This window comes from Phyllostomus discolor, chromosome 14 (genome assembly GCF_004126475.2).
Source record: "Phyllostomus discolor isolate MPI-MPIP mPhyDis1 chromosome 14, mPhyDis1.pri.v3, whole genome shotgun sequence".
NCBI lineage: Eukaryota > Metazoa > Chordata > Mammalia > Chiroptera > Phyllostomidae > Phyllostomus > Phyllostomus discolor.
The window spans coordinates 14,883,488-14,910,212 of NC_040916.2; the positions used below are offsets into that span (position 1 = coordinate 14,883,488).

General features: G+C 40.3%; 1 protein-coding gene and 1 non-coding gene across 9 annotated transcripts in view; both read left to right on the top strand.

The window, feature by feature from the left end:
* The first annotated feature begins 1,236 nt into the window (after nt 1-1,236).
* Nucleotides 1,237-26,725, top strand: part of EDEM3 (ER degradation enhancing alpha-mannosidase like protein 3) — a 53,900-nt gene continuing 28,411 nt past the window's right edge. For 4 of the 8 annotated variants that reach the window (XM_028530686.2, XM_036014989.1, XM_036014992.1 and 1 more), the window contains exons 1-8: nt 1,238-1,623; nt 5,671-5,716; nt 16,208-16,308; nt 16,830-16,869; nt 17,365-17,477; nt 18,480-18,633; nt 21,504-21,638; nt 24,277-24,382. In XM_028530686.2, the coding sequence (XP_028386487.1) occupies nt 1,463-1,623; nt 5,671-5,716; nt 16,208-16,308; nt 16,830-16,869; nt 17,365-17,477; nt 18,480-18,633; nt 21,504-21,638; nt 24,277-24,382 (856 nt within the window). In that variant the 5' untranslated portion in view covers nt 1,238-1,462. Of the gene's footprint in view, nt 1,624-5,670; nt 5,717-16,182; nt 16,309-16,829; nt 16,870-17,364; nt 17,478-18,479; nt 18,634-21,503; nt 21,639-24,276; nt 24,383-26,725 lie in introns of all 8 variants that reach the window. The other 4 variants (XM_028530688.2, XM_028530689.2, XM_036014990.1 and 1 more) reach the window with 3 other exon arrangements.
* Nucleotides 7,044-7,175, top strand: LOC114512219. The gene has a single exon (XR_003685793.1). It is a non-coding gene; the product is annotated as a U11 spliceosomal RNA (small nuclear RNA).

Consider the following 26,725-nt stretch of genomic DNA (forward strand, 5'->3'; position numbering starts at 1 on the left):
GAAGAAATCACCAAGGATCAGAGTATAAAGAGAAAAAAAAAAAAGAAAACCTTAACATGCAGAGAAGAGAGGCAGGAAAGGAACAGGAGTCACTGATGTCACCAGTCCCAGAGGGAAGTGGCTGATGCAAGGTGACAGAATTCAAGGAAGACAAGTTTCCAGAACGAGAGCTGAATGCGTCTGAGTGGGTGAGTAAGCGATTTCTTGCGGTCGCAGAACTCACCTCCAAGCTCCCAAACTCTGCACATACCTATTGAATTATCACAGATTAAAAATTATGTGGTTTCTCAAGAGGAGCCTATGCCTCACTTTATGAGTGGTTAACACAGGACTCTGTCATCAAAAATAAATTGCAGGTTCCAATCTCCTGCATTAAACTTTCTCTGCAGCTCACACCACTGTCCTTCCAGTGAGCTTCTTAGATAACCGTTATTAATCAAGTCTGAGGCCTCACGTGCTCTCCTTCACTCTCGTGGTATTACGCCGTGGTTCCAAGCAAGGGCTCCCAGGGTCATAAGGCTGGCTGGACTCCGATCTAACCTAGCAGTGTGACAAGGCTTGTTCCCTATCTTCCCTAGCCTGAGCTTCCTCGTTTGCAAGTTGCAAAGGGTCTTACCTATCACAGTTGGGAAGAGTGCATGAGAGACTGCAAGTAAAACTCCCAGCATACTGACGTGGAAGCCTCAATTCTTTATTGCTGTTACAGTTTTGTAATCTCCCTGAGGGCAGAGGATCACTCCAAACAACGCTATTCCCTAAAGTGTGTGGCACCGAACCAGGGACATGTGAGCTTCGTCCGGCCAACCGTCAGGGAAACGTCATTCGCGGCAAGACGGATAAAGAGCTGCCCAGCTCCGGGAAGGAAGGGCTGGCCGCAGGGAGCCGGGCAAAGGCGGATCCCAGGAACTGCCCGTGACCCTCCGAGGGCCACCCGACCCAGGGTGCGGAGCGCCCACCCAGAGTGGGAACTCAGCTAGGCGGAGTCGGGGTGCCGGACCTCCAGGGAAGAAGCAGTGCACGCTGGGACCTGTAGTCTTCAGCCTCCAAGTTCACGGGTCGGAGGAGGGCCCAAGCGCCAGAGGCGTCCGCAGTCCCGCCTTTTGTCCACGTCTCCTGTCTCGGGGCCAATGCGGCCCCCGGCCCCCGGAGCCAGCCCCTCCGCGATGCGGCCCCCATTGGTCCCGAGGCGCCCCACCCGGAAGTAGCGCCGGGGGAGGCGGTTTCCTAGACTACGACACCGGAAAGCTGGGGGAGGTGCTCGGGCTGGAAGGGCGGAGGGTGCTGGCGGCGCCGGCGCTGGGGACCTGCTCGGTGGCTTCGTGAGACCGTCCGGCGACGGCGACAGCTCGCTTTCTTCCGCATCCCGCCCTCGGCACGGCTCGCAGCCCTCTTGCCACCTGCGTCCGGCGATGTGTCCCACCGGCCGGGCGTAGCCGCTGCGCGTGCGCGGAACCACGGGGCCATGAGCGAAGCCGGTGGCGGCCGGGGCTGTGGGTCCGCGGTCCCCCAGCGAGCACCATGGAACTTGGTGGCGACGACGGCCGCGCTGTACCTAGTGATGGCCACGTCCGTGTGGACGGCTGCGGCCGCGCCCATGAGTAGGGAGGAAAAACAGAAGCTTGGGTAAGGGTGCTTGGCAGACTGGGGTGGGTTTCCTTGTGTGCCTGACCACAGGTGCCTGTCATTTCGAGCCAGGCATTTAGTGGCCTCGCGTCGCGATGGGATGTTTGTGGCCTCCAGAGGACCCCAGCGGGGTGGAGAGGTTCCGGGGAGGTGGGGGCTGGCACCTGCGTCCTGACCCCAGGGGACTGTAAGGGTGTCGCCTTGGTCGTCGGTGACATGTGTAGGTTCCTTGAGGCCAGCCGTGTGTCGACGCGGCTGCCATGTCAGTGGCCCGCGAAGTGGGCTACAGCCCCTGTTACTGCGCGGGAGAATCCTGCGGTTGTTTGTCCTGTGAGATATGATCGGATTTCTCGCGCAGGTGAGCTCCCCTCTGGGAAAATGTTGCTGATCTTACAGTAGTTGAGGAAATACGTTTGCACCTGTTACGGAGAAAGAGGGCGGTCATTGGCACTTGGGCATGACACGTTTTACCGTTTCTTGCGCTGCATATTCACAACAGAACAATATTCGGTGGTGTTTCCAAAAGCCCCAATTAAGTATACCTATTCACTTTACTTCAAGTAGTTTTATCAGTCTGAAAGTGTCATAAACTTATCAGTTAGAATTACAGCATTTCAGAGTCAATATTCCCAACATACACTGGGTCCCAGGAATGTAAGAAAAAGCCAAGAACCTGTAGAAAATGGGCAAAAAGGCTTGGAGATTTAACTCATGCAAGAAGAAATGCAAATGATCAATAAACATGAAAAGTGACTCAACCTCATAAATGTAAAAAAGGCATCTTGAAGCAGTGAGACAGCTGGTTTTTTAAGTCATCAGATTGATAAATACAAAACATATGGATAGAGCACTTGGCTAGTTGAGGTGTGAGAAGTAAACCTTGGTGGGAGTGATTTGCTGTTAACTGCTGAAACTTAAATTGTATGTACTCTGATTCAGTAATCCCACCTCCAGGACTCTATCCTGTAGAAATAAAAGCACTGTTAATGTAGAGGTAGGCATACAAGGGTGTGCATTTTGAAAGAACAAAATTGTTCCTTGGGGTGACATATTATGGAATGACGTTTAGACATTAAGGAGGAGGTAGGTCATTGGAAGGCTATCCAGGATGTATTATCCCAAGACCAACAGCAACAAAAAATGTTGTAGAATAATATGTATAGTACCTTCCCATGTTTTTTTTTTTTTTTTTAATAGGAAAGAAATTGTCTAAGCTCAGAAAAACGTAGAAAGATGATTACCTTTAGGGGTTGGGAGGTCAGGTAAAACCATCAGGTTTTACTTTATATACTTCCTATTGTTCATATTGTTGCAAGGGTCTTGTATTTTTAAGTAAAATAGCAATAAAAGACCTTGGTGAAAAAAAGATTAAATATCAGCTATTAAAATCACCACTAACCTCTAATAAGCATCTTTAATTTTCTCTTTTGAATTGAATGTGTCACTGGTATTAAAAACTGTATGTGGTGCCAGGCACTTCCGTGTTATCTCTGTAATCCGCCCTGTTTCTTAATGAGGTGGATGTGATCCCCACGTTGCAGATTTGGAAATGGAGGCTCAGGGTTGACTTGTTCCAAGTCATTGAGCTACTAAATGGTAGAGCCGGTATTCAACCCCGTAAGAGTTGGAGAAAGAAGCTTCAAGCGAGTATCTTGTTTGTTGACGAGTATGTCACTTTTGACCCGAGTTAATTTTTAACTGGAAAAACCCAACCAATTCAGATCAGTTTTGAGATCATTTGTGAAAGGAAAGTTACAATAACTCAGGCTTGTTGATTTAGATTTCCTTATAATACGGTAAGTGTGGAATAAGAGTTTAGGGCTATAAACTACAAATACACAATTGCTTCACTGCTTTTCCCTCTGGAAATTTTCAGCAAATGAACCTTTGATTCATGAAGTTTACCTGTGAGATATTCGTAAAGCCCAAAGAATGATTTATGATAGAAAGCAAAATTCCCCACCCCTTTTCTCCTCCCCTGGAATCAAACTGGCGATAAATACTGGAATTGTCCAGAATAATAAGCGGTTGAATAGTTTCTTGAAGTTAATAGTTCCTGGAATTATTTACCTAGTCCTATGTAGCCTTCACCTTCCTGGAACAACTTATCTTTTGCTTTTGTGTTTTAAATGCTACAGCAGTTCGTACTACCTTTTCATATAAAAGAAGTATAAAACAATCCAGTTTCTGTAGCACGTTGGCAGGCAATGTAATTTTAGAAAAAGCTGACTTATAGGAATTATTTAGAAATGAAGAAAGAGACATAATTTTTGAACTATGGATCTGATTTCCAGTATATTTTAATTGGATTTGTTAAATAGATATACATCTTTACAGAAACACTTTTTGTTTAATATAGTAATTACCCTACCATTCTGTATTTAAATAGACTTTGTTATGACTTTTATGTTAAAGTAAGAGAGAAGGTTAACTGGACATTAAGTATCTTCAGTTTGAAGTATGTGTTGTGGAATTGCTGGTCATGTGCTGTATAACTGTAAGGACTGAAAAATAATGTGTCCTTGTATGCATTTATAATATCCTCATAGTCTTGAAAATTGAGTGCTTGCAAAGTGGGTTAACAGGTTAAAGCTTATGTTGTCCGTAGTACATATGCCTGGGCACTGCCATTGACACAGGAATTTCCGCTTCTTGGTAACAGTCTTGCATTTTAGTTCAGGGGAAGGAAAAAGAATTCCTATATTCCATTTATTGATATCATTGCCTGAAAGGGAAATTTTAACTTATATGTTTTTGGTTTATTAGCTGATTAGAGATATCTTTATCACTTGTAAGACAATAAATGTTGAGAAGGATTCTTTAAGATACTTGGTAATTTTCTTAGATAAGTCAAGCCATATCTTGTTATACATATAAACACAAAGAATTATGTTTTAGTAAAGGGATAAAGTCTTGTTTTTGGTGAGTAAGTGTTGCTGAACAATTAATATAAAAAGTTGTCAGGACTTAGTTTATTCACTTCACAAGTTTGATTTTTGATTTTGTGGCTATAGGATCTGGAAATTAGTCCTTTTCTGTTTGCTAACTTTATTATCACCAGTATTTCATCATCCATGATTACAGTTTTTAAACCGACAGTTGCAGTATAACACACCCGGTCATCTTCTCTAACACTTCTGCAATTCTTGCCATTAGGTACTTGGGACTCATAGTAAGAGTTAATAAGGTACTATTAAATATTTTTTCCCTTCCTAATTATTGAGAAACTTTAGCCATAACATTAACTTTTACAGTTTTTCCGATAGTTCTCAAGTCCCCAAACTTGAGAGAGTTTAATTGGAGGCTGATCCTTGCTTCCAGCCTTGCAGATTTGACTTAGTAAATCTGGTGTGGACATCAGAAATCACCATTTTAAACAGCCAGTTTGGGGATTTTGACCAACAGCCAAAGCATGCAGATCTCTTTTTGAGGGTAAGTTCTCTCATTTTAGAGGTGAATATTTTTTATTTGTTTTTTTTACAGTTTTTTAAAGGAGGTGAGAGTACACCATAAAGTCATCAAATGTATCTTCTGAAAACGTGACAGACTAGACACTCGTGATTTTATCCAGTTTGAGAGGAGAGGCAGAGGCTTGATAGTATCGCTGTTTCCTGTCAGTGTATACACTCACCCACAACTGTCTTTGGTAGAACACACAGTGTAAGCAGTAGCACTTTCTTCTGGGGGCGCTCGAGCAACGTTCCCCTTTTCTGGACAGATGGTAAATAATTTTGTTAAGAGGTAATTGTTTCTCAGTATCAGGTTTCCTTCTTTCTGCGTGGTATGCATCATTCATCAATTTTCTTTGGAAAAATTATAAGATGAATTTTACATGAGTCGCTGGGGAGGAATACTGACGGCCTGGCCCAGCTCTGGTGGGTCACGCAGGCTCACTGACTAGCCCTGGTGCACTTCCTGTCCCTTCCCGAGTAAATGTTTTTATTTTTTTTTTCTACTGGTGTGTGCTTGTGAAGGAACATTTACTTTTTGGAAGACAATAAGTGGAATATACTGAACTTTTTTCTCTTTCTGCTCTTTTAAAATTAGGAATCAAGTACTGGAAATGTTTGATCATGCTTACGGTAACTATATGGTAAGTAGAAAGCTTATCTTTATACTCCATTCATGTGAACAGATTATTATGTGAGCACAGTCCTGGGAATTTGGAAACCTGAATTAATAGCACTTTTTTTTTTAAACTTAAGTTTTTGAAAACCGGTGCAAACATAGGCTAACAGAGTATTCCTGGGAGTGGTTGTTAGAGGACCAGTTTATTGAATGGATAAGACTAAGTCGAATTAGATTAGGAAACTGAACAGTTTCCCCTAATGCTGTCAGCAGTGTTCATTGAGTGCTTTCTGTAGCTGGACATTGTGGCTGCAAACATGCATAAGATGTTGTCTCTGGCATTAAGAGAGATTACTTTCTTAAGTAAAAAAACACATATATTTACAGTCATGTTTTATATGCTCTATAAAGAAAACCATTACTTAAAAGAGACAGACTGTTTTGTATTCTTGTCCTCTCTGCCCAAATTATGTCCTCATGGTGGGCTTAGATTTGGATATATTTTGCTTTCTGATCCATACGGTTTTAGAATGTCTTAGGGCTAATTTGAGATGCAATAGCAGTTTTAGCTTTTCAGGATGAAAAAGTTCTGGACATGTGTTGCACAACACTTAATATACTTAAACCTGCTGAAGTTACAGTTAAAAATGGTAAATTTTATTTATTTATTTTTTACCACAATTAATGTAAGTCCCTCATTGTACAGGGAAGGTGGGAGGTGGGGAGGAGGGTCTGTTTCCCATGGTGGGGCTTGGGGGGACGCCACAGCTGCCCCCCACCCCATTTATCCCCGCTTCTTCCCTTCAGTAGACTGCAAAAAAAATTTTTTTTTAATTTTTAGAAAGATAACAAGCAGATTTTAAAGTTCAAAAGAAAATTTCATGTGTAATTTTGTAAAGACTTCAATCCAGTTATTCTGATAATTACTGCTTATGACCTTGTTTTTATTCCTTAAAATGTCAGGGTGTTTTCTGTTATGACTAAGGCCTGTAAAACTGTAATTGGGAGAGATTCGATGGAGAACTAACTGTAGTTTGCTTTTAAATATTTTTTAGGTGAGTTTGTGAATTCATTTTTCATTATGTATTACTCAAATATCTTCATATATAAACATAATATCCAAGTACATATACTTTTTCCATTTTTGTATTTTTTAACACATTTGTTGGTCCTTGTTCCCTTTTATATTGCACATTTTTTAAGAGTATATACTGACTTCTTAATGTTTTTAGAATATGATGGTGATGAAGTTTTAGGTACTTCTAGCCGTATTGAAAGCTTAAATTTATTTTGTAGGATCTCAGCCATTTCCTTCATACGCTTTTTTTTTCAGAATCATATATCTTATTTAAAAAAGGGGCTTCTGCAGTGAGTGGTACTCGTGGGGCCGCGAGCCTGCTGTACGTGCGGGGTGACATCAAGAGGCTTTGGAAGTGTAATTTTTGGTGTCTGGGCAGCTGGCGGTTGTCGGTCCTGGTGCCCATGGGGATAAAGAAATCATTTATCCCTGATTAATTCAGTTTGGGCAAAGCATAATTGAACAAGTCTCAGCTAATGGTGTTGAGGTGGCCAAGTGGGTCCATACCATACCCTCAAATCTTAGCCATCTCAGAAATGCCTGCTTTTGGATCCAAAGTTAAATAAAATGCTATATGGCTGCATCAGTTCAATACATCCCACTGTGAAGAGGGTCTGTTTTTAATGAAGCACAGTGTCTTTAATACCTTGTCACTTACTGGGTGAACAGCAGAAAGGTTTATCACTGTACTTCTCCTGCCCTGGCAGGTGGGGCTCAGTGGATTGAGCGTGGGCCTGCGAGCCAAAGGGTCGCCAGTTCTACTCCCAGTGAGGGCACATGCCTGGGTTTCGGGCCAGGTCCCCATTGAGGGGCATGTGAGAGGCAACCACGCATTGATGTTTCTCTCCCTCTCTTTCTTCCTTCCTTCCCCTCTCTCTAAAAATGAATAAATAAAATCTTAAAACCATATGTACTTTTCCTAGTATAGAATGCAATTAACAAATGGGTTTGTGGCAGAGCAGGTGTTGAGGGCAGCCCTGAGGGGACTTCCTCTTCCAATTCCTGCTTGCTGGACCCTGGCTGGGTCACTTCCTGTTACAGCTACCCATTTACAAGACCTAAAGGAGAGGGATTTCGTCTCCAAAGACAGGCAACTACTGGAATTAACCCTCTCCTCCCTTTTCCTGGTAGAGGGTCACCCAACTGCAGTTGGTGCAATACTTATTTTAAAACGTTCACCTGTTTTACAACATGCGTGATCCTTATAGTGTACTTGTGTTATGCTCATTTTATGTGAGTTTTGTGACCCGAGATTTAGTCTAGAATTTACGCTTCCCCTTTTCAGGTTCTCCACTAACATGAAACAGTTCTAAAATATTAAACACAGAGCAGGTACCCTGTGTTTGTTATTTGAAGTCAGTGGAAAATTTTTTCTAGTTCTCACCCTCAGAAGTGCTGCTAGCGTGCTCTAGAGTAAAAGTGTGTGGGTTTTGGGGTGAGACGGGTTTGAGTTCAAATCCCATCCCGGTGGTTTCGTAGCCTGGACCCTGCACAGGCCATGTAACCCTGAGCAGCGTTATTCTGTGGGAAAGGGGCATGGTTGCAGAGGGCGTAAGATTATAGAGTGTAAGATTTTTTGGAGACGGGGACCCTTTTATTTAATATTTAATAAGTTCATCTCTTATATGTTCTGTGCCTGGCACCATGCCTGGTATGTAAATACTTATTAAGTTGTTTTTTTTTTGAAAGAACCAAATTGAATTCTTGTGAAGATTCAGTCAAATAATGCTTAATTTTGTGCATTCAATTATTGTGATACATCTTTGCCTTTTAAATTCAAGGAAATCATTTTATAAACTTCATTAAAAATATAAGTTTATGGTGAATTGGGGGATATATATAAGCTTTAAATTTAATTTGATTTTTAATAGTCAGTTGCCCATTGTGCTAAAACGCAAAGCCACCTGACTCATGGTGGGCCTTTAGTAAATGCTGAAAGCTTGTCATCTTTCACTAGTTTTTTTCATATTACTCTCCAATCTAGTCTGCAATTAGAGTAGATCCCTTTTACCTTCTTGGCTCCCAGGAAAACAGTGGTATTTTCCAGAGACAGGCGGTAGAGATGACTAAGAGCGAGAACCCTGGACGTGGACCAGGACACCTGGAAGCGGCCCTGCCGCCTCCCAGCTGGGCCGCAGCCTCCCGAGACTGTCCCCATCTCTCTGAAATGCTCCGCTTGCCTCACGGCGTTGTCGTAAGGGCTCAGCATGTGAGTGCTTCCCGCTGGTGTCCGGCAAGTAGGAAGCACCGTGTGAATTGACTGCTGCCACCGACCGCTGCTGCTTCTGTCACTGCTGCTGTCACGGGTCATCCTCTGCCTGAGGTTGACACTGCCTCTTACCATTCAGCACCTCATTCCCCAGATTGTACACAGAACTGCCTTAAAATGTACACGTCCTTCCCTGTTCTAGGCATGTACTTTTTGAGGGTGTTTTTTTTCCTTTTCGGTTCCCCAGCTTCTGTTAACACTGTTTCCCAGGAACGGTGCTCTGCCAGCCTTAGGTAGATGGCTATGTCTGTGCCATCCCTGGTGTTGCATCCAGGAATTTTCTGATTTTATCAGTGACGGGCATACACGTTAACATTAGAACAGCTATGTCTGACAAGTCTCTAGCCCCAGTCAGCCTGCAGTTTATTCCCAGTGAATTGCACCGATGGCTTTCTCTTTTCCCTAAATAACATGGAATTTGATTGTTTTGGCAGTCTTTGTGTGCCCTGCCTTAACCCCAGACTACAGGCAGGCACTTTAGGTCTTCTGTTCGCCCGTTCTCAGTGTTTGTGCTGAGGTCAGCCTGCAGACTAATTTAGACGACAGGAGGACGTGCGCTGAGGCTCCCAGCTGCAGAACCGTGCTGGAGCTGAGCTCTGGTCTGATGCCTGTCCTCCAGCATTTTCCCTGTCCGCTGCAGACAGCGCAGTCAGGCTGTGGTGAGCGAACGCTGGACTCAGGTGGAGCCCTGAGCATTTCAAATGGACTCTAGAGGAGCATGCGCACTTCCCTTGACTAGGAGAAGCGTACCTACCAACCGCTTCTGCAGAAACAGATGAGTCTTTTCATCCTTCAAGCCAGAGGAACTGTTCTGAAATGTGTCTTCTTTCTGGATTTATGTGCAGTTTCTCAGAGCTGCTTTTTTCCTACTAATGTTTATTTTAAACCATTTTTATTGTGGTAAAATGTTCATAACAAAATTTGCCATTTTAACCATTTTTAAGTGTACAGTTTTGTAGCATTTAGTACATTCGCATTAGGCGACCATCATTGTCTCCGGAATTTTTTCATATTCCCTATTTGATAATCTGTACCTAGTGTTTTCTTTTTATAGCTTGTTCATTAAAAGGAGTAATCCTGTAAATGAAGTAGTCTAGAAGTGGTACAGATGACTCGGAGGAGGGAAGATAAAAATTTGCCATTTTTGTGTGTGTGGATGATTGTGGGGCTACTTTTTGTTAACTGTTGTTCCTTGTTCCTTGGCCTGTACTTCTAGAACACCATGAAACTGCCAAAATGACATAAGAAAATCTGGCCCGGCTGGTGTGGCTCAGTGGATTGAGTTCCCGGCTGTGAACCAGGGGTCGCTGGTTTGATTCCCTGTCAGGGCACATGCCAGGGTTGTGGGCCAGGTCCCCAGTAGGGGGCGCCTTAGAAACAGCCCATCGATGATGTTTCTCTCAAAAACATCGATATTTCCCTCTCTTTCTCCCTACCTTCCCCTCTCTAAAAATAAATAAGCAAAATCTTAAAAAAAATTATGTAGTATCCTCTCACATTGTTTTATCATCACACTCTGATACTCCATATAACTCAGAAGAACCAAGTAGATTTTAACTCAGTAGAACCAAATCTTTCTGCTTAATCGGGTATAGTTCACAGAGAAGAATTTTCTGATTTTAAGTGCTGACTTTGACTGTCGTATGCAGTTGTTGACCCTCACAGGTGTGGCAGGGAGCATTTCCGCCACCCCAAAAAGCTCCCTTGTCCTCCTCTGTAGTTCTCCCCACCTGACCAGCCTCCAGCACCGCTGTGACCTGCTGTTTTGTCCCTGCAGCTTTCCCTTTTCTAGGATGCCATCTGATTGCCGCCATAGTGGATGTACTCTTTCCATTTGGGTTCTGTGGTTTAGCATGACACTTTTGAGATTTATCCGTGTTGTTGGATATATTGTCACTTCTCTGTTTTGCTCAGGAGTATGTAGTTGATTTGATAGAATACCATTTGCTTATCCATTCAACACTTGATGTGTTTTTGGCTTGTTTCTGGTCTTTGGCTGTTATTAAAGAGACTGCTATGAACCTGTGAATGTGAATTTTTGTGTAGACACACATTTTCTTCATGTATTTACCCCTTAGGAATGGGCTTGCTGGGTCATATGGGAAGGGTAAGTTTAAGTTTATAAGAAACTGCCAAACTTTTCTAAAGTGGCTGCTACAGGTTGCATTTTCCGTCAGCAGTGTGTAAGAGTTTCAGTTACTCCACATCCTCTCCAGCGCTTGGCATTTTCAGTCTTTTAATTTTAGTCATTCTAGTGAGTGTATAGAGATATTTGTTGTGATTTTAATTTGATTTTTTCTGATGACTAATGATGTTGAAAATCTTTCCGTGTGCTTTGTGTATCCTTTATTTATTTATTTTTTTTTGAAGTGTGTGTGTTCAAATCTCTTATCTATTTTAAAATCAGGTCATTTGTCCTGTTGCTACTGAGTCGTAAGAGCTATATATTCTGGATGTCAGTCCTGTATCACATATACAGGGGTGGGCAAAAGTAGGTTAATAATAATAAATAATAACTCCATAACTAATCAGTAATGATACAAGAATAAACTGTTTTATGGACTCAACAACCGTAAACCTACTTTTGCTCACCCCTCACCCCTGGCCTGTCTTTGTATCACCCCTGGCCTGTGCTTTGCCTTTGAGTTTTCTTACCGATGTCATGTGAAATGCGAATGTTCTCGATCGTGACCAAGTCCCATTTACCCTTTGTTCGTTTATGATTCATGTCTTTTATATCCTACCTAAATAATACTTGCCTAGCCCAGAGTCATAAAGATTTTCTCGTTTCCTTCTAGGTGTTTATAACTTCAGCTTGTTTATTTAGCTCTCTCACCCATTTTAAGTTATGTTTGTATGTGGTGTGAAGTAAAAGTTGATTTATATGTATTTTTTTTTTCCTGTGTGGATGCCCAGTTGTTCCAGCACTGTTTGTTCCAGCATTGGAAAGAATACCCTTTCCCCGCTGAATTACTTTGGCGCCTGTGTGAAATGAGCTAGCCTTGAATGCGTGCGTCTGTTTCTAGACTCTGTAGTTTTTCCCCCACTGATCTAAGTACTTCCTTGTATACCAATCTCACAGTGTCCTAAATGTGATGTTACGTCTTCCAGCTTTCTTTTTGAAATTGTTTAGAACACGTGAGGTTCTCTGCATTTCCGTGTAAACTTGAGATCATGTAGTCAAGTTCTAAAAAACAAGGAAAAGTGTCGAGCCATCGACTGGGGTTCTGTTGCCTGCCGGTCCTGTTGCTTGCCGGTCAGCTTTGGGAGGTCGGCTCCGCGCTCGTGAGCCTCCCACTCCAGCTCAGGGTCTCCGTCCGTCTCGTTCGCGTCAGCGTGTTTGTGGTTTTCATTAGACGGGTCTTGCACATCTTGTGTTAAATTTATTCATCAATGTTTCATATTTTTGATATTATAACTTGCAGTTTTTTCACATTTTAATTTCCAGTGGTCCATCAATATCATACAGAAATACAAAAACATTTTCACCTGTCAGTTCTGTGTCCTGCAGTCTTGCCAAACTCACTTATTATTTCTAGTAGCTTCTGGCGGTAGATTCCCCAGGATTTTCCACATGGTCAGTCATGTTCTCTACAAAGAGACTTTTCCTTCTTTCTCTTCCATCGATACACCTTTTATTTCTTCTTCTTCTTGCAGTGCCTAGGACTTTTAGTATTATGTTGAAAAGACGTGAAATCCTTGCCTTACTTCAGATCTTAGGGAAAAAGCAGTTGCCTTTCACAATATATTAAGTGTGATGTTGGCTGTTGGTTTTCTAGACGCCCTGTACTAGATTTAGTTCCTTTCTGTTTCTAGTTGGCTGACCATTTGCATCACTACAGAGTATTGAGTTTTGTCAAGTGCATTTTCTGCATCTGTTGATGTAATCTTCCTAAAAAAATCTGTTAATAGCAGGACTTCATTTCATTATAACTTTATTATTATCATTTATTTCAGATAACATTTCATAAGGTTGATTTATTTTATCACTGATCAGATTCAAATAAATGCAATCTTAAACCTGAAAAATAGTTTGGTAAGTGAATATAAATAGTGAACAAAAGGGAATAGAGAGATTTGACCTGGGATGAAAAGATAACTGATAAATTATGCAAGTTCACTCACTAATTAGCATGTGCTATTGGTGTGTGATAGTTTATTAAATATCGTTTGGTGTTTATTTCAGGAAGGAATATCTTATCTGCCTCAAGGAGGGAGGTCCTTATTGATCTAGAATAAAACATTTAAAAATATACATAACTTTATTGGAAATGAAATAGATTTGATATTTTCAGTAACTCAGTTTAATTATACTTTTGTTTTAGTGCTTTAGTAGAATGAAGTCTCTTCCCTTTGTATAGTTTTTGGTGTTGGTGTTACAAAAAGTCAGTTTTTGAGGCTGCTTTGACTCGGGTGTTTTCAGACGGAGTTTGATCACCTCAAAGTGCTAGTAATAATTGAGAATCTGTGTGGAGAGTCTGCCACGTTTTGTTTTATGTTTTCTGTCTTGCTTTTAGCAAGACACATACTCTGTTTAGTTCATTTTGAATCCTTATCACCTGAGTTTTGTTCCTGAGTGATAATTATTAAATGTTCTTCATGACTCTGAGTCATAGCAATGTGAATTACTTACCCCTAGTTCTGGCATCACATTGTGGAGAGAAAGCATTACTGCACCTCAGATAGCCAGCATGTTCGAAGCATAGTATGGCTGTTTGCTTGCCACGTCTGCGTTATTCTGGATTTATGCAAACCAACTGTAGTTTGCTTTGTGGTTAACCCAAAGAAAAGGCTGCGGTTTTCTTTTTATTCTTAATCTTGAAACAGGAACACGAAGTATTTTTTACACCTGGTTCAAAACTCCCTGATTTGATTATTCTGCTTTGCAGTTGCTATTTATATTTTTCTTATCTGGATAAGCTTAGGGTTGGAGTCTCACATGTAATTGCAGACACGCCGCCCATCTAGGTGTGTGTGTTGCAAAACCCCCAAAATAGCAGCACGCAGCTTTCTAAACAGTGGCTTCCGTAACTCTGGATGTTAAAGGAACTTTTAAAAGTCAAATTAACATTTGAGTGATATCTTTCAAAATACATCAGCAAGTTTAAAAAATATTACTTTTCTTGAATTACTTCTCAGTGTTTTTCTATGTGTTATGTACAAAACTACAGAGCAATGGAAATACTGGATATTCTGGGAGTCACAGTGCCATTGGAATTAACACTGAAAAAGTAGCAACTTGACGTGTAAAAGACACATGTTAAAATAATTATTAATTTATACTGAAAATCAATGTAGTAATTAAAATGACAAAATATTGAATTCAAAATTTAATAGTTGCATGTGGATTCTAATTATATCAAAACGTTTGTTGCCTGGAACCTTTAAATTGGGAAGTGAATTATTACAGAGCACTGAACTTTTTTAAATACCTAAAGGGTTGCAATCTTTAGTGCTTTTTGTATTCTTTATCCTACTTCAGTTATTGGGATTATTTGGGAGGAGGGTGTCTTTTCCTTTCTGTTGACCATCTGTTCAGTGTTCTTGCCCTCGATTCTCGTTTTCTTTTTATTCTTAATCTTTTATTCTCATTTTGCTAATGTGCTGCAAGTTTGGAATTAACGTAACTGAGTTTAATAACAGGTAGTAAGTTAGAATTGGACATGAAATCAGGAATATTTTTGCTGAACTTTAAGAATCATATAGGTACACAAGTATCAGAGGGACAAGAAGGAGTGTAAATTGATGTCTTCAGTTTGATAGTAGCTACCAAAAATTAAATAGCCATACCTTTGACCCATGGGGTCTGTTCCTAAGGATTTAATCCATAGCAGTACAAGCATATGTGCAAAATATACATGCATATAGATGTTTATTGCAGTGTTGTGATGTAGTGAAAAGCTGAGTTCAACCTGCATGTTTATCAGTAGAGGAACAAGTAAACGTGAGCACGTCTGTACTTTGGACTCCTGTGAGGAGAAGGCACTGAGAAGTGTGGACACTCTGGGGTCAGGTGGTGAGGTGTGAATTCTGGATCTGTCCTTTGCCCGTTGCATGGCGTGGGCTCACTTCCCTCTTCCGGGCCTCGGTTTTCTTGTCTATAGAATAGAGGTAATTGAATCTATTTCAGAGGGTTGTGTGACAGTTAAATGAACTGAAGTGTACAGAACAGTGCTTACAACATACGTACTGCATAACATCAGCCCGTGCAGAAGTATGACTCTGCAGTTGGAGTGGCACCGTGGCACTAGTTAATTCGTCCCAGAACTCCGGACAAGTGCTGAAACCGGCGAGCACCAGACGACGAAGCATTTTCTCGTGCGCGGTGGTGCCATGACTCACGCTGGTTCTAGAAGTGCGACGCGTCCCGAGCAAGTGCCGAGTGGGAAATAGTAGTGGGAAATACTGCATTTTCTTATCAAAATGCAACGAGTACAGGGTTTGACGAGTTCTGAAGCTGATGAGTACCGAGGAATAAGACGTCTATAAAATTCTCGTATGGAAAAACCGTGATTTAAGTAAACAGATTGTGGAGCACTGTGTTCGTTCGTGTGATGTGCACACCTATTGTGAATAAGATTTTAACATGACGTATGCTCATGCATGTTGACATGTGCTGGTAAATCTGGGAGGGCAAACTCCAGTCCTAACAGTAGTTATCTCGAGAGAGTGGGATTGGGTGGAGGGGAAGCAGATTACTAGATTTTTAATTTAATTTAACTTTTCTATCCTCACCCAAGGATATTTTTTATTGCTTTTAGAGAGAGGAAAAGGGGAGAGAGAGAAACATTGATGTGAGAAAGAAACATCAAAGCCCTGCCTTCTTGTATGTGCCCCAACTGGGGATGAAACCCATAACCTGGGTACGTGCCCTGACTGGGAATTGAACCCGTGACCACGGGACGATGTTCCTACCAAATGTGCCTCACTGGCCAGGGCCAATTATGAGATTTTAAAGAAATGCTTTCTTATATAATTTTTCAAGCATGTATTACATTTACAACCAAGCTTTTTTGGTTAAAAAAAAAAATTCAATAGATTGTAAGGATAGTAGAATTTTTTGATTGACCTTTATTTCACTTTTATAAAAATACTGAAAAAGTTATGTTCTCTAAGTGATGTATGCTTTCTCTTATTTTCCTAGTGACTCACTCAGCTTCTCCTTGCAGGAACATGCTTACCCAGCGGATGAGCTCATGCCTTTGACCTGCCGAGGCCGCGTCAGAGGCCAGGAGCCGAGTCGGGGTGATGTGGATGACGCCCTGGGCAAGTGAGTGTCAGCACGCCTGGCATGGCGTCACCAAGCCCCCAGGCCTGCGGTTCTCAGAGGCGGTTGGCAGTGGTGTTCCTGGGGATTGCCTGCATTTCAGGGGCTACTTTAGTATTACGTTAAGTTTCCTCATTCCCTGTGCTGTCTCTTGTAAAAGCACCAGTTTGGCTCTTCCATCAGTGGAAAGCTGAGTTGTTGAAGTAAGATGAATGTCACTTTTAACATGTACGTAAACCCATCGACACGTTAGAAGGTTTGAGGCTTTAACATTTTTATTTGCTTTAAAAAGGGCTAATGAATATTTCTATTCATTTTGAGGGATGTGGAGCTGAAAATAAATGTAATGTTAAGGCTTTTCAGGTTCTTCCAGTGCTTTGTGGGTTCCGTTGTGCTATTGATGCGTGGAGTGCTAGGGAGTAGGAGCTGCCGGTCAGCAGGGTGTAGACACACCTGCCTGTGCATTCATTCATGGATAAAGTACTCAGAATTCTGATGTTTTGTGTCTTGTACTTGTTTCTTAGATTTTCCCTGACACTGATCGATTCTTTGGACACTCTCGTGGTAGGTTTAATTTTTCTTGAATTTACTTATTTTATAAATTTCATAATAGACACACAGTCTGAAATTCTGAAGGCTTTTCAAATCTTTGCTTCTAAATAAATCCTTCACAGTATTGAATGAATAATGTCACGTGAATGCCAATTGAAATTATGTAGAATCATGGAGATACTCAAATAATTTATAGTATGTCAGCTTATATGATGGCACCTTAGTCAGGGAGATTGTTGCTGCAGAATTTATATGGACTCTGAGATTGAGAAGGGAAAGCAGTCAATTTAAAATTGGGTTTCATATTATATTTTACTTGCAGCTTACCCTGAATTTTACTGGAATTTTAATCAGGTACTCTTATGGAATGTTTTCTGTCTAGGTAGAATTTTTAGTGAAAGTGTCAAATCAAGTGAAGAAAAGCACTATAAAATATTATCAAATGAAAAGATTAAACAGTCAAGGAAAGGAGAGCTAATTTTAATGGTTTATTTTCTTTTCTTCTAGGTATTAAATAAAACTAAAGAATTTGAAGATGCAGTGAGGAAAGTGTTAAGAGATGTTAACTTAGATAATGATGTGGTCGTATCAGTCTTTGAAACAAACATCAGAGTTCTCGGGTAAGTGTGAGGACACTAAGGCTACAGCTTCAGTAACAGAAAGGCTCAGGGTATAGTGTGTATTTCTTGATGCTAATGAGGAAAGCAAGACAGTTTTTATTTTTATATTAAAAATGTAGAAATTATGATACAGAGGGATGTTATGAAACAGAGGCTGTGGGGGGACCCTGCATTAAATCAGGGTCAGGCAGCAGCAGGCTTTGGGAAAAGCTGCAGACTCAGATCAGAGGTAATCCCTTTGATTTTTGTATATTGTTACGAAAGGACCATAGGTTGAACATTGGCATATTAGCTACATTACGGGTTTTCCACTAGCGGTAGGGTTTGCTAGCCTTTGCTAGCACCTCTTCAAGCCAAATAAAAGTAAATGTATAGGATTATCTTTCAGCTACACAATTTAAAGTACTCTTGGAACATTTAAAAATACAGAATTATAGGATTTATTAACTCAAATTTCAATATTATTAATTTTTATATTTAATAAAGTTACTCTTGTTTTATTGTAACTCATTTCCTTTTGTCAAAGTGAGTCTACAATTAAATTTAAGAAATAATTTTTTTAAATTAAAAAATTTAAATAGTTATGTAGCTTTTCAGAGTTTGTTACATTTAATGTTAGTGGGGGTTGTTTTTTATTTTTTTAATGTTACACTAAGAATTAAAGCTTTCATGATGGTGTTAGTTTAAGTTTTGTTGAAGTTAAATTTTTCAAATTTGTTAAAATAAGTGACTACTTTGATATTCTTTTCTCTAGGAAAACATAAGGTTTTTAAGAATACCAAACCCTTTACAGCAGGTAGAACACCTGTATTCTTTTTTATACTGGCTGCCCAGTATAAAGGTCTGCCGTAAAGGAGTAGGCAGAGTTAAGAGAAAGATGGAGCTCTTCTGTGGTCTTTCCCCGTGTGTGCGAGGTCGTTGCCGACAGGACGCCTGCGTCCGTGTGGGTGGTGACGCGCAGGTGCCGTGGATGTGGACCGCGTCTCCTCTCTGTGATTGCAGGGGCCTGTTGGGGGGACACTCGCTGGCGATCATGCTGAAGGAGAAGGGCGAGTACATGCAGTGGTACAACGGTGAGCTCCTGCAGATGGCCAAGCAGTTGGGTTACAAACTTTTACCAGCTTTCAATACTACCAGTGGCCTTCCTTATCCACGGGTAAGTGATCCCGAGAAATGTGGAAGCGTTTCAGCGCTTCCTTTGCTATCTAAAGTGGAAACCAGCAGTGAATTTTTGTGGTTGCAGCCATTCTTCGTCACCCGCTCGAGGCTGGAGAGAAGTGCCCCATAGCTAGATAACACGTTTATATTGACGTTTCAGCTAATTTGGATTTGAGTGGTGTGAGAATTTAGATGAGTTTTAAGCCTTTTGTGTGTCACTCATGACACATTAGATTGTGGCACCGAAGGAAGAAACTGCTGGACTGCAGTTTGGGTGCAGAATGATCTGTGCAGAAGATGCAGCTGAGGCAGTGAGAGCAGCTGTGGGCTGTCCAGGGAGAGGGCAGTGAAGGACACCGGACGGAGGGGAGCGAGCAGGAAGCGGAGCTGGGAGGAGAGAGCAGAGATAGAGGAGGAAGACCACAAAGTAGTGCATGGTGTCAGAAAGTCGTACACAGAAAGCTTCGGTAGGAGGTGTTCTAGAAAACATTAGTGCCAGGTGCACAGAGAGAGCCTTGCAGAAGTAATGTGGTAGAACACAGGGGGAAGAGGCGTTCAGGCCGTGAAAGTGTAGGACCCTTTGTTTAGAGATTCTTTCTCTGCTGGTTAAAGCGAGTTGGCAGCAGAATCATCTGAAGGAGCTTCGTGTTTCTCCCCCCAAGAGAAAAAGGTTATGTTTAAAGTGGAGGGGAAGAGGCCATTGAAGATAGAAAGAACTCTCTCTTCTGACTTACTTCATTCTTTATTAACACTATTACTCTCTCTCTCATTCCAGACAGACACCTCAGCCATTACCAAGCTTCTTTATTCCTCTCTTGTTGCTACTACACAAGTTAAAACTGATATAATTTCATTCTGAAGCCATTGTAAATTCTTATCTTATTGTTTTCTCTCTGGTTTATGTTTCAGAACCTTAAAAATTAATCTTACTAAAATATTTTTATCAAAATGCCCTCAGAAATTTTACTGACTCTTCCTGTTGTACTAAGTGCCTTTTAACTTTCAGAATTCCTTATGGTTTAGCAATCGGCTTCCTGTCTGATTTCTCTCCTACCCAGAATCCCAGTGACATGACTATTCCCTCCTTTTCAAAACAAGCTGTTAGTGTCCCTCAGAGCACCTAGGGTTTTATTTTTTTGCTTTAGTTTTATTATTATTTTTTTCACTGCTCTGCCTTTAAGCATCATCTCTATAGTCTGAAATAACTTCTCTACCAATGTAAATAAAATAAGACTCATCTCCTTCATCAGGACACTTCTGGCTGGAGATGACAGTGCTCTTCAAATCAGAGGTCGCAGCCCATGGACTTTACCCCTCCATTTAGAGGGTTGTAACCAACACTATTTTTTTCTGAAATGGACTACTATTAAGTGTCGTATTTAAATTTCTAGTTTTTGATATTTGAAATAGTCCTTCTTTATACACATCTTTTTACCTGTTTCTTCCTTAGGATACAGTACTAGAAGAAGAAATAAAGTCACAGAAGTAGGGAATGCCTCTTAGGTACTTATTGCCCAATTGTTCTCCAGAAAGTTTCTACACTTGCAGTTCCTGAGTGTTGTATAAAAGCACGTGCCACTGTACTGTTGCCATTATAATAGTGTGTTACCATTCTTTTGTCAGTTTAACAAGGACAAATGGAATCATTTTGTGCAGTACTGAAGCCCACATAGTGACCCTGCCTCACCTACACGTCACTTTCGTCGTTTTTTCCCGGTGTGTCCTGTCTCCGGGCTCAGATGTCCCAGGAGTCTGTGGACTGACACTGTTAAGGTCATAGGCATACCCAGCTACTGAGTTCTGCACACCAGTAGAAATAAAGTTATTTGAGCTTCTCTTTATAAGAATTCGAATAATAACTGAGTTGGAAACATACTCATGATATTCAACATTTGATTTTTTTTGTTTGTTTTTATGCAAAATCCTTGGCATATGCTTGGTTTTTGGTTATTTATTTGGACTACAGAAAAACATTCTATTTTTAATCAGTTTCTAGTCAGTTTAGTTTGGTTAACGAAGGTTTATACTGTGGTATTATAAAAAGGCAGTCTGACTGTCTTTGAATTATAAAACAAAATAGTCCTTTGAAAATAATTTTTTGTGTGTTATTTGTTAGTCCATTAGCAAGGCAATGTATTTTATATTTTAAAACTTTTTAAACCTGAAAACAAAATTTTAATGTCTTTTTAAATGCATACCATAACTTGATCAGTGCTTTCTCTGTGAAGACCTATTTAATATAGTACTGGTTTTTCACAAATTCTCAATTAAACCTAATTTCTTCTAGGGCTGGTCTATCTAGTTGCCAATTCTTGTACTAATTAGCTCAAACTGTCCTGCAAACAGAATTGTTATAGAAGTTATTTTCTCTAAGTAATTTTTATAATGATACTGAATTTCAATATCATTGAGGAAGGAACTAAATGAAAACTTATTTGTGTGCATAGAATGTATTCCCCCAGATAATCGTAATTGGAAAGTCACAAAGATCATCAGATTGAATTCAAGTATTTAGTTATTTTGTGAATTATGTTCACGTTTTGATAAGAAGTCTTTTTTAAAGGTTTTTGTTTGTTTGTTTTAAAGATTTTATTCACTTTCAGAGGAGAAGGGAAGGACAAAGGGAGAGAAACAGCAACGTGCGAGAGATACATCCATCAGTTGCCTCTCTCACGCCCCCTACTGGGGACCTGGCCTATAACCCAGGCACGTGCCCTGACTAGGAAACAACCGGTGATCTTTCAGTTCGCAGGCCCGCCCTTGTCCACTGAGCCACATCAGCCAGGGCTGATAAGAAGTTTTGATTGAAAAATATCCAGGAGTCATTATCTGTTTAATTGCTAATAACCATCTTCTGATTTTATTTAGATTAATTTAAAGTTTGGAATCAGGAAACCAGAAGCTCGGACAGGGACTGAGACCGACACCTGTACAGCGTGTGCAGGTACCTTGATCCTTGAGTTTGCTGCTTTAAGTCGATTCACGGGAGCAACAATATTCGAGGTTTGCTTTTCACAGTCTTTGATCTCCTGGGCATTGGGCGTAACTAACTTTGTATCATTTTCCCTGGGTCAGTTATTAGGAATAACGGTCAGAGGACCACTGTTATTTTAGTGAACTGTGTAAATCCCATCACAGTTTTTGTCAGAAACATAGAAGTCATTGTGAGGCAAATACATGAACTACAACTTTGCATTTTTTCCACAAACTATAAAATTCAGGTTTATTCTCAGATTTTTAAAGACATTTTACTATGAATTTGATGCCACAAATGTCTTACAGGAAATATGACATCTCCAAGTTTTGTATTTGTCAGACTTTGAGATGTTCTAACGCATTTCTGAAAACTTCGCTAATCTAAAACATGATGAATTTTTTGCATTTAAGTCTTGATTGAGAGTCTTATCTTTGATTACTTCAGGGGAAATGTTATTAATTATCCGGGAAACTTAATATCCCTCACGTCGTTTATTGTGGACTAGCAATGTCTCACACTTCAATTTTGTTTTTATCTAATTGTTTAAGCTCAGCATTGGAGAGCAATATTAACACAAAACATCCTCTTTTTTAATACGTGCGGCGGGAGTCTTTTAAAAAATTCATCAGATGAATTCATCAGATGGCGCACATGAAACAAGCAAAAAGGGGGAAATGTATCTGCTTTAGAGATGTTGGATCTGAGTGTAAATAAAACAAGTCAGATTGTGTGTGTATGTGTGCCAAAGTGCCTCACGGACAGGTTTGTCATGCTCGGTTTAGTTTTCATTCTACACCTGGGTAACTGTTGAGTAGAGACACTTTGGCACACTAGTCTGAACCACAGACTCTGAGGCTCGGATGAGGAAAGTGAGGCTCAGAGGGTGGGATGCGCAGCTGGTGGGTGACCGAACGGAAGTGGAGTTAGAAGCCTTGCCTTCCTGAAGGCAAAGCCCGCACACCTCCCACCGGGCTGTTTCGTGTTTATGAGTAACTCTGTCGAGAGTCATGATTTCTTAAGCTTCTTGAATGGTCAGTAATTTATTATAAGCAACCTAAGGCCATTGATAGAGCACTGATCTGACCCAGGATTGGCAGACTACGGTCTTCAGCCGCCTTCGGCCAGGGCCTGTTCCTGTGAATGGAATTTTACTGGAGCACAGCCATGCTCATTTATTTGTTTTTGTCTGTGGCTGCATTTGTCCTACAGTGACACAGCTGAAAAATTGTGACAGTGCCTCAAAGACTTACTCCCTGGTCCTTGTCAGAAAAAGTTTGCCGACTTTTGGGCTAATCTATAAAGAGACCTCATTTAGTTGTCCTATAATTTAGTTTTAAGCTTTGGTTATTAAATCTTTGACTTTACTAGAACTGTTTTCTTAGCTGTAGGATAGGATCGGGAAATATGGTCTTGATGAAACTTTCCAGGTCTGAAACTATAGCATGTAATTAAAGCTGTAATCTGCCTTGTTTTAAAAATCAGCATAAATAGTTTGAATCAAGAATTAAATATCTGCAAAGTGACATGTTGGTTTATGATTTCTTTCTTTTTTAGAACCTCTGCAATGCTAAGTTGATTTATGCTTTCAAATTAATTTGAACTTAGAAACTATCTAGTACCTGTCCAAAACCAAGAATTTGATCAGGAATTTAGTGTCCAATGGATAAAAATAAATGAAAAACAAAAAGAAACTGTTATAAGGTTAAAAGTTTGGTTGTCAAATGAACACTAGTTGATTTACTGACTCTTCTCTAACTAAGAAGAGTTGTTCAGAAAATGGGACCTTTGCCTTGGCTGGTGTGGCTCAGTAGATTGGGCGCCAGCCTGTGAACCAAAAGGTCACTGGTTCAAGTCCCAGTCAGGGCACATACGTGGGTTGCAGGCCAGTTCTCTAGTTGGGGGCATGCAAGAGGCAACAGATCAATGTATCTCTTGCACAATTCTGTTTCTCCCCTCCTTCACCTCTCTCTTTAAAAAAATAGAAAGATTTTTTAAAAGATTTTATTTATTTATTTACTGCGAAAGGGGAAGGGAGGGAAAAAGAGGAGAGAAACATCAATGTGTGGTTGCCTCTCACGTGCCCCCAGCTGGGGACCTGGCCTGCAACCCAGGCATGTGCCCTGACTGGGGAATGAATCATCAACCCTTTGGTTCACAGGCCGGCACTCAGTCCACTGAGCCACACCAGCCAGGGCAAAAGTGGGATCTTAAATGCCTGTTTGTGTTTCAAAGATGGTGTATAAACTTTCAAAGCTCTTACTATTTTCTAAATATGAATATCTGAGGAGATTTTCACTTTGCATCTAAATGACAAATTATTTTATCAAGTGCATTTAATTATGCCAACAATTAACATAATTTAATAATATGTGTGTGTCAATGTGAACTTGTGCTACAAGAGTAGCTGAATCCAGATGGTTTCAAACTGAGATCATGGTCACTAAATAGCATTTTCAGAGTCATTCTTTTTAACTAGATTTGATTGGCTGAAAAAGAGCCAAGATGTGACTTGTGAGGAAATGTAACATATATTATTAATGCTTATCTTAGAAATTTTAGTTACTCCTTAAAATATTCTGTGGGCCTTTGATATTTGTTTCATTGTTTCCTGTTTGCCAGAGACATAAAGTTATTAAAGTATGCTTTTCCTTTTTTTAATTATAGGAATATGCAAGAAAAGCTCTTGATTTTCTCTGGGAAAAAAGACAGCGAAGTAGTAATTTAGTGGGTGTGACTATAAATATTCATACTGGAGACTGGGTACGAAAAGGTATGTAAGTTGGGTTTTTTTAAATCAGGCCTTCACGTCCTCAGAATGATTGGGATTTTCATTTGTTCAAGTAGCCTGTGGGGCAAGATAAAGCACATTTTTCACAAGATTGCCAGAATTATAACTGATATAGCCTGATTTTTTTCCTTGGTGTGCCAAACAATAGCACACTTTTTCTAGACAACTTAGCGTGCTACTATTTCATAGCTTACTGGGTATAGCATTTCTAGAAAGAGGGCGTAGAGGGGACAGTGGAACGGATTTCTTCGAGGGCCTCAGCCATCTGCGTCCTCAGCCGTCTCACAGGAAGGTGTAAGTGGAACTCTGTGTTCAACAATGTTATTACCAGTTCTTATATATGAATTCACATCCTGAGACAAAGCATGTAACAGTGTTATATGAACAAACAGGATTGTATAAAGAATGTAATTTCATCTTTATAGGACACCTTATAAAACAAGCAGAGATGAATGGAAATATACTAGATGTTCCTGATGACATTATCTTGCTTACATAATTTTCTGTTTCCCAAAAGTCTTATGTTGTTATATATAAATAAAAAAGAACTGCCTGCTATTAAATATATTAAAAATATAATTATTAATTTGAACATATGAAAATTATTGCCTCTATTCAATATTGTATACAATTTTTCTAAGTTTTATCTAAATGGTTTCTGAAACTAATCTGAATCCTGGCTTCAGAATTCTACAATTTTTCTTTCTTTCTCTTTTTTTTAACTTGCTTTGGAACTCAGGTGCAAATTAATTAATCATAATTAAATCAGTTCTAATTGTTGGCTTATGACACTCTCATCACCGGCCCATGAATGGCCCATTTCACTTGGTCATGTTTGATCTGTGACAAGCACCCGCAAATGGACCCTCTGCTACAGAAGCAACTGCTTGTCAGCACGTTACTTCTGCACGTGGTCCTCGACCCCCCCGCCTCTGCGATTACGTGTGCAGGGACTGACACCACCTTTCTTTCAGCACGTCCATCTTTTCTGCTTCTCTCTGATGTGTGTGTTTTTAACTGAGCCCTACGTTTGCCTCCTGCTGAGACGGGGACTTCAGTTCAGCACACTCTCCTGTCCCTCCGTCCCCTCCGCCCCACTCCAGTCCCCATCTGCCTTTGCCTTGACTCATGACGGTGACTGCATTCTGTTCACTGTGAAGACGTTTTCTCTCTTTCCTTTTGGTCTTTCTCCCTCTTTCTTTAAAGATAACAAGCTTTATTAAGGTATTTGGTCACCTATATGTTGTATATTACTTGCAACATCTCTTAGATTTGTCTCTTCTTATTTAAGTATTTATCCCCAACTTTTTTCAGTGGCTTTTAGTAGTTTCTGAGGCCTTACATGCCTGACAGCAGTTTTATTATGATTTCGTGTTTGAGCAACAGTTAGGCAGGATATGATTTTAAGTTCTTTTCTTTCACATTCTTGAAAGTGCAGTCTATTGTCTTCTTACATCCTATTAAAAATCTGCTATTGGTTCTGATTTCTGTGCCCTGGTATATGATCTGCTCTTTCTCTCTGAAAGGTTAAGAGTATCAAAGCCAAAGAAAAAATTCCATAAGTGTTATCACAATTTTAGTTGTGGACCTTTATCTCTCCTTTTGGTATTCTCTGAATCCTTTCTATTTAAAATCTTTGTTTGTAATTGCTAAGAAATTGGCCCTTATTTTTTAGATATTTTGTCCTTTTCATTTTTATTTATGTCTCTTTTTATAGTTTCTATTATGTAAATCGCTTCCATTTCTATCCTCCATATATCTTAACATCCAGATTGTTCCCCCCCCCCCCCCCCCCCGCCCTGTTTTTCCTCTGGAAGAAGACTCCTGTGGTCTTCAGTTTGCTAGGATGTTCCTCGGCTTTTGCTCCTCCCTGTGATGTTATTGTAACGGTTGTGTTTCTTACTCCATGTATTTCTGCTCAGTTAAAATAGTTTTTTCTTTTTTTGTATTGCTAATATCTTCCCTATGCCTTTAATATATCCATTAGGACAATTTAAATTTTTAGCATGCCTATTCTGAGTTTTTTTTCTTCTGATAAACTCTTATTCTAGTGTTTTTCTTTTTAAAAAGGCATGCTGCTTAAGTGTTTTGGGCTAATAAGTTCATGTTTCCTTGTCATGTACTTTGTGGCAAAGTCACACTCCAACTCCTTTCCAGCCCAGTGATTTTAGAAATGAATTCCAAATTTTAAAAAAACGTCAGTGCCTGGAACTCGGGACATTCTGATTTGGTTGCCCTGGAAGGTGCCCTAGGTGTAGGGATTTCTGAGATTGTTACTATAATTATCATTTAGATTGTAATTCAGCAGCCTTAGGAGTTTGGAGG